The sequence below is a fragment of the Trichechus manatus genome, unplaced genomic scaffold (assembly GCF_000243295.1).
Source record: "Trichechus manatus latirostris isolate Lorelei unplaced genomic scaffold, TriManLat1.0 scaffold00076, whole genome shotgun sequence".
In the NCBI taxonomy this organism is placed as follows: domain Eukaryota; kingdom Metazoa; phylum Chordata; class Mammalia; order Sirenia; family Trichechidae; genus Trichechus; species Trichechus manatus.
Genome location: NW_004444012.1, coordinates 8,756,749 through 8,764,349, shown reverse-complemented (window position 1 = coordinate 8,764,349; position 7,601 = coordinate 8,756,749). Strand labels below are relative to the sequence as shown.

The 7,601-nt window shown below is 54.6% G+C and overlaps 2 protein-coding genes across 3 annotated transcripts in view; one reads left to right on the top strand and one right to left on the bottom strand.

The window, feature by feature from the left end:
- The window catches only part of LOC105756502 (basic proline-rich protein-like), a 25,353-nt gene extending 23,844 nt beyond the window's left edge, over positions 1-1,509 (top strand). Inside the window, exon 9 of the mRNA XM_012556729.1 lies at positions 1,143-1,509. Within this exon, the coding sequence (XP_012412183.1) occupies positions 1,143-1,509 (367 nt within the window). The remainder of the gene's footprint in view (positions 1-1,142) is intronic.
- A 1,000-nt stretch (positions 1,510-2,509) lies between these two features.
- IVD (isovaleryl-CoA dehydrogenase) overlaps positions 2,510-7,601 on the bottom strand; it is a 17,582-nt gene continuing 12,490 nt past the window's right edge. For both annotated transcript variants that reach the window (XM_004380630.2, XM_023735130.1), the window contains 5 exons: positions 6,508-6,601; positions 5,941-6,022; positions 5,006-5,110; positions 4,833-4,905; positions 2,510-4,198 (listed from right to left, as the gene is read on the bottom strand). In XM_004380630.2, coding sequence (XP_004380687.1) covers positions 4,065-4,198; positions 4,833-4,905; positions 5,006-5,110; positions 5,941-6,022; positions 6,508-6,601 — 488 coding nt within the window. In that variant the 3' untranslated portion in view covers positions 2,510-4,064. The remainder of the gene's footprint in view (positions 4,199-4,832; positions 4,906-5,005; positions 5,111-5,940; positions 6,023-6,507; positions 6,602-7,601) is intronic.

Here is a 7,601-nt window from a genome sequence, read left to right as displayed (position 1 = left end):
TTCTCTTTTTACTCTTTTGGTGAAGTCTTTTGAAGAGCATAGGTGTTTGATTTTTAGAAGATCCCAGTTATCTAGCTTATCTTTTGGGGCTTGTGCGTTGATGGTTGTGGTTTGTATCCTGTCAATGCCGTGCATTAAGGCCTGTAGTGTTGGGCCTATTTTTTCTCCTAGAACTTTATAGTTTCAGGCTTTATATTCAGGTCTTTGATCTATTTTGAAGTAGTTTTTGTATACGGTGTGAGGTATGGGGCCTGTTTCATTGTTGTAGTTTTTTTTAAATAAGCCTTTTGAAACAATCACGTTTCTAAAACCATGAACACGTAACATACAAAATTTTATAAATAAGAAACACTGGCCTTTGTTCTGAGTTTATCTCCTTTGAAAGAAAAATGTTGAAAGTGTCCTTTCTTAGGGAGAAAAATGTGGAACGGAACTTCAAATTCTTAAAGAATCCAGACTTACTGGATCTGTTGAGGCTGGCAGAGTCCCCAAGTCTATGGCCCTGAGTTACTCTTTAGATCTTGAATTGAAACTATCCCCTGTAGTCACCTTTAAACTAAGTAACCGTTTAGCTCAGAAAGTAAAGATTGTCACCCTTGAGTACTGTGTTCTTTTGAAAAAATTCTCTCTTTAAGACCAAATGGGTAACAGCTATCGTGAAGCACAAATGAGACAGCGGGGGGGCAGCGAGTTTAAAGAAATGGGAGTGAAATAACTAGAACAGAAATAACGAGAAGGTTGACACAATGTGAAGAATGTATTAACCAAATGTCACCGATCATTACGTTTAGAAACTGGAATGGAGCGGGTTTTGCTGTGTATATTTTCACCAAAAATAAAATACTAATTTAAAAAAACTGTCCTTTACACGGGAAATTCGAGGTGGAAAGGAGGAGTGTGCTGTCACCGTATAGGGAGAGCAACTAGGGTCACAAAACAATGTGTGTATAAATTTTTGCATGAGAGACTAACTTGAATTGTAAACTTTCACTTAAAGCACAACAATAAAAAAAAGAGGGTCTTTTCTTACATAAAATGATGGTGATAAGGGATAGTCGATTTGTTTTGTTAATGTCCTCATCTGGCAAAATAAACGTCTCTGTTCCCCTGTGCGTCCTGAAATCCGAGCCTGGGAGCCCCAGATCCGGAGCCCCCGGTCAAGGGCGGAGAGCCACTGGCTCTGCGCGCCTGCGACACCGCAGTCGGCCAGCAGGTGTCAGGCGAGCTCCATTCAGGGCCCGAGGCACCGCTAATGAGCACTGCCGCCGCGCGGGGGTGGAGCGCTCCGCGGCGCGCGGTGTCTCGGGGAAGGAGGCAGAGGGAGGATCCCGGACCTTCCGCAGGCTGCGGGACCCGATAGATGGCCAGCTGGGTCCTGGGTCTCAGCTCTGCCGGGACCCCAGCGCAAGAAGACAGCGCCCTTCCCCAGGCCCCACGCCGCGTTTACGACCCGCCCTGGCTGCACCCGGCGTGGGGCGTGGCCGGCTCTCCCGCCGCGGGTTCGCGTAGCCTGGGCAACTCACCTTGCTGGTGTTTGGCGGGGCTTGTGCAACCTTGCCACCCACACCGGGTTGTCGTGAAGATCAAACAGAGAGTACATAGGTAAAGGATTGTTATCACTAGACTTATAGGTTTATAACTGAGACTCAGGCCTCTAGCGAGGCTTCGTCTAGGCCCCCGAGCAGTTCTAAAAGGTTTCGGTGCTTCACGATTAACCCCCGGGGGTGATTTTACTCGGTGTGGAGTGGGATCCAGGAATCAGCATTTGCCACAGGTTGCCAAATTCGGAAAAGGGCTGTGCCCAACGCACACCTGGAGAAACATCCCCCTAGCTTCTCTGGTCACCCCCCAGGGCAAGCAGTCGGAAAACAAAGAATGAGACAGGAGTCAGCAGTCAAAGGGAAACGGGCCTGCATTAGAGCCAGTAGTGCTGGTAGCTGGTCCCGTAGAGATCCAGTTGCCGGATGAGTGTAAACAATCAAAAATTCCCCCAAGAACCAAAGCGAAGTGCTCCCTGCGCCTCCAGTCACAGCTCAGGCTTGTTGGTGTTTTGTGGTTTTATTATGTGTACGTATACATGCATCTTTTAACATTTCTCTTGAACTTTGCATACAGCATCAGCAGAACCATCACACGCTCCCCCGGTTGCCCCGGCCCCGGCAGCCAACACCTAGACTGGGTGGGACATTCCATTCCGTCACATTCTGAACGTCTCCAGCCCAGTTAACCCAGCAAGACCACCATGTAAACCTCATTCATCTCCAACACAGCAGGGGCAGAATGGGGAAGCAAAGGCACAGCTTCCTGAACCTGGGGTCTTCACCTCGGGTGGGGTGGAGTGGGGTGCTGAGGAACTAAACCCCTCTGTCTCAGGCCCCAGGCCAGGACTGGAAGCCAGGAACAGGTGCCGTTGGGCTGGGAGCAGAGGAAACCAGCTCCCTCTCTTAGGAACATCGAGGGGGTGGAACAATCCAGGCCTGTCGTCCCCAGTCTTCCCCCGACTGCCGCATCCAGACTACCAGGCAGAGGGACTCCAGGCTGGTCTTCTCAGAACACCCGTTTCTGCGGCAGCCAGATCTGGATTCCAGCTCTAGTTTTATTTTTTTATCTTTTAAAAACTCGAGGATGTTTTCCAGAAATGTATGAGCTTCTACCCTTTCCATTAAAATCACTGGAAGCTCTGGGAAGGGAGGCTCAGAACTCCTCTCCTGAGGCGAGGGCCCATTCCACCACGCCCCCCGCCCCCGACCCCAGGACCAATGAGCAGGCTGGAGGGCAGGAATGAGACCCAGGGCCAGTCACTGGGCCAGTCGCTCTCCACAGACCCAGGGCTGGAGCTAGACAGGAGACGGCACAAGTAGGTGGTTCTTCCCCAGAACACGGGCTTAGAAGCAGATGGGTTTACTTCACACTGTGTTTAATAAAACGGCAGCAGCCGCTGTGCGGTTTGAACCAAATTAGCCATAGTGTCCAGAGAAATGTCCATAGGCAGCCTCAGCTGGAGTTGAGCCCGCCAACCCAGGCAGGACCGGTGCCTGCCACCCAGAGTCAGCTGCTGGCAGTCCCATGGCCAGGAGTGCATGGTGGCCATGGCAGAGCGTGCCGGAGGGCTCCGAGGGGCTGCTGTCAGGACAGCATGGAACACGTCCTCCACATGTGCTCTGATCTCTGCCCTGCAGGAGGCGCTCAGCAGCACAAGTGTTCTGAGATGCTATATTCTCAGATTTCCATGCTACCAGGGTGGGATTTCGGCCCTAAAGCATGAAGCCCTGGAGGAAGGGAGGGCTGCTGGAGAGGGTCCCCCTCACAGGCTGCTGGGAGCAGATGCCTCTAGAATCGGGCAGAAACAACGGCAGGCTCCCCCTCGCTCCCAGAAAGAAAAGAGACTACAAAGTTCAAGTAAATGGGAAGGGAAATGCTAACTTTTCTTTCCCAAGAATAGAGAATGAGAAGGGAATTGTCAGCCTAAAATTTGACCCAAAATCTGGCACAAATTGGGGGAAAATTCCAAATATCCATAAGCAAACCAAAGGGAAGGTAGGTGAGTGAGGAAACCAAGAACAGCGGTGGTTAGGTCTTTGTTCACACCTACAATGGTGGCCACACGGATCCTTCTGGGGGTACCCATGTCTAGATGTGAGGCCTCTGGGGACCTTCAGCCTTCTGCTTGGCTTCCTGCCAAAGACTCACCCCAAAAAGGTGGCCACTGGCCTGCGCCCAGGTGCCTACCCTGGGAGGTGGGGCATCAGACTCAGAAGGTGGAAGGCAAAGGCACCGAGTCACCAGAGCCTATCCCAACAGTCCCCACAAAAGCCCTGCTTCCTGCCGAGTCCTTGCACAGCAGGTGAGCCCTATTCCCGGCTGGCCTGCTGGCCCCAGCTGTGAGGCCCACAGTGCTTGGCAGCCATTGCAGAGAACTCGACCTCACGCAGAGGTCAGAGCGCTGGGGCAAGAAGGGCAGCTGGGCAGTGGGGCCTGCCTTGGGCAGGGTGGGAGAGCTGCCAGCTGTCTACTTCCAAAGAAAGGCCTCTAGGTGCTGGGAAAGGGGCTGAAAGGACTCGGGGCTAGTGGAAGTCAGCATTGAAGGCTCTGCCGATGACCAGCCGCCTCACCTCACTGGTCCCGGCCCCGATCTCATACAGCTTGGCATCTCGCAGAATGCGGCCCATGGGGAAGTCATTGATGTAGCCATTGCCACCTGCAGCCAGGGTTTGGGCAGAGAAGAAAGCACAATGGACGTGATGGGCAGTGGGCCAGAGTGAGGGAAGCGAGCAGTGTGTGGAGACAGGCAGGAGCAAGAGGTGGTGAGAGGGAGGGGCTGGGAATACCTGCTGGGCGAGGGTGGGCAAGGGGCTAGAGGGCCCCCCAGAGTGCTGAGGTTACCAGAGGGAGGGGGAACCCCTGGCAGACATGGAAAAAGGGGACAAGAAGATGCCAGCATAGCACGTACTAGGTGCCAGCCACAGAGCACTGAAGTAATTCACACAAGCCACCACGCCAATAAGTGGCCGAGCCGGGATTCAAACCTAGGCTGTCCGGCTCAGATCCGTGCTCTGAACCACTGTGCAGCATTGACCAGGGCTGTCCCACCTATTTCCTAACGTCCACGGCAGCAGGGGAGAGGGAGAGAAGGGGGCGTTGCTGAAGCCAGCAGCAACTATGGCCCCTAGCAGCTTTCTCATTGGCGTTTCCACGTCCTCCTGGTAACTGGGACAGAAAGAGCCTAGAGGTTCCTGCTCAGCTATGGCGGGCTTGAGCAAGAGTGAGAAACGGAGAAGAAACCGTAGCCTCCAGGAATGAGAACAGCCCTGCGGTGGGGTGGGGCCACTCACCGAGGCACTGGATGCCATCCAGGGCCACCTGTGTGGCACACTCCGCCGAGTAGAGAATCACACCCGCACAGTCCTGGGGGGGGAGGCTACGGTCAGCAGGCCCCGCCGCGGCCGCGCGCAGCGCCAGCGCCAGCAGCCGGCCCCGGCCTCTCCCTCCTCCACTTGGCCCTCACCTTGCGGGTGCAGTGACCCTCGTCACAGGCCTTGGCGACATTGTAGACGTACTGCCTACATGCCATGAGGCGGGTGTACATGTCGGCCATCTTCCCCTGCATCAGCTGGGCACAAAGGGGCGGGGGGTCGAGTCAACACGCTGGAGCCATTTTCCTCTCAGAATACCCTTCCTAGTTGCCAAAAGCAGGTCAACAATAGCAAGCTCACAGCCGGGAACGGGGAAACCGGCACAGAAAGGACCGGCCTAGGATGACAGAGATGGTGGCCAGTCTGGGAGCTAAGGCCAGAGCCCGGCCACTTCACCGTGGAGTCTGCACTCTGAACCGGCCCTCGCTGCCTCAGAACCGCGTTGCCCTCAAGGACCACCTACCATTATTCTCATTCATTCCCTGCAGCTTCTTCAGACCAGAAGGGCCGGCTAGAAATGCCGCTCCCTTTTCCCTGTGCCTCCCAACAACCTGATGTCCCTGGGTGGGGCAAGCGGTTAAGCATTCGGCCGCTAACTGAAAGGTTGATAGTTCAAGCCCACCCAGAGGCACCTGAGAAGAAAGGCCTGGCGCTCTCTTTCCAAAACATCAGCCACTGAAAATCCTGGAGCACAGTTCTGCTCTGACACACACGGGGTCGCCATTGAGTCGGTTGACTTGACAGCAGCTGGTTCTCCCCACTACCTGCCTACTTCACCCTCCCGCCTTACAGCCTTACAATGTCTCAGAATATAATGAATCCTAAACAAGAATTCAGTTGACAATGTGAGAAAATTCCTAAAAAATTCCAAAGCCAGCAAGCATGCTGAAGAAGGCTACCTTAAAAGTATCCAATCTAATCTTGCTAGAGGACGGTAAACATCAGCGCATGCCCCGCCTTCTCATTCATGCACTGAGATAACATTAGCCCAGTGAAAGCATACATTTCCCCAGAGCATCCCACTCACCTGGAAGTGGCCAATCTTCTGGCCAAAGGCTTCCCTCACGTGTAGGTAGGGAATGGTGTGGTCAAGGACGGACTGCATGAGCCTGCCGGAGGAAGAAAGACACTGGGGAGGCACCGTGTTGTCCCACCACTGCCGGTACAGGCAGCAAAGCCCAACGGGGAAGGTCTGGGGGAGACTCGGGAAGGTAAGGAACTGGTGTTCCAGGGAGGAGAAAAGGAGCATCCGAAACTTGTCTCCACTGCCCGTTGCTGCACCCACTGCCCAGTATGTGTGCTCCTTTCTCCTGAGCCCAGGAGTGCCGGCGGCAGGGCCTGTGTGGTGGATGGGCATTAGAGCTCAGGCATCCCGTTTCACATCCCGAATAACTACACAGCATTGCTCCTGAGGTCTTACCTCTATCACCTAAAGATGTTTCTCTGAGTGAGGAAATGAAGCATGGGACGGGGAGCTTCCTTTTGTCCCTAGGACAGAGAGTGGCTCCCTCTGGCCCCCAAGGGGAAGGATGCTGCTGCTTACAATGACACCAACTAACACGGAGCCTGACAGAGCCCAGCTCCTCGCACTTACCCAAGCGGCCCACCGGCCAGCACCAGCCGCTCCAGGTCCAGCCCACTCATCAGCACATACACACCCTTACTCAGGTGGCCCAAGATGTTGTCAGCTGCCAGGGAAAAGGGCTAGTCAGGGGGAGGACTGTCCACAGCCTCCTTGCTTTTATAAAAGGTACTAGGCTTGGTAATGTGGCTGTCACACAAAGGCCACCTGACCTTCAGCTAGGGTTCTGGGTGAGAGAGAAAAGGATCAAGGTTACCACTTCAAGTTAAAAGTGGAGCTTCCCAAGAGGAGCCTGTTGGAGGGACTCTCCACTATCAACAAGACCAGACACAAAGCTCCACATTGTTCCATCTTTTTCCCTCTCTTCCTGCACTGCCGCGGATGGGAAACATGAGAAACGAGAGACGGCTGCGGATGGGGAACGAGAGACGGCCGTGGGTGGAAATGAGAGGCAGCTGCGGATGGGAAATGACAGATGGCTGCAGATGGGAAATGAGAGACTGCCGTGGATGGGAAACATGGGAAATGAGAGAAGGCCACGGATGGTAACAAGAGACTACCATAGATGGAAATGAGAGACAGCCATGGATGGAAACGAGACGGCTGTGGATGGAAACGAGATGGCCGCGCATGGAAGTGAGAGACAGCCGCAGATGGGAAATGAGAGATGGCCACGCGTGGAAGCGAGAGATGGCCGCGGATGGGAAACGAGAGATGGCCACGGATGGAAGCGAGACAGCCGCACATGGAAGTGAGAGACAGCTGCGGATGGGAAATGAGAGACGGCCGCGGATGGGAACGACAGACGGCCGCGGATGGGAACGAGAGACGGCCGCGGATGGGAACGAGAGACGGCCGCGGATGGGAACGAGAGACGGCCGCGGAAGGAAACGAGAGATGGCCGCGGATGGAAACGAGAGACGGCCGCGGATGGAAATGAGACGGCCGTGGATGGTAATGAGAGACGGCCGCGGATGGGAAACATGGGAAACGAGAGACGGCGCGGATGGAAATGAGAGACGGCCGCGGATGGGAATGAGAGACGGCCGCGGATGGAAACGAGAGACGGCCGCGGATGGGAATGAGAGACGGCCGCGGATGGGAAT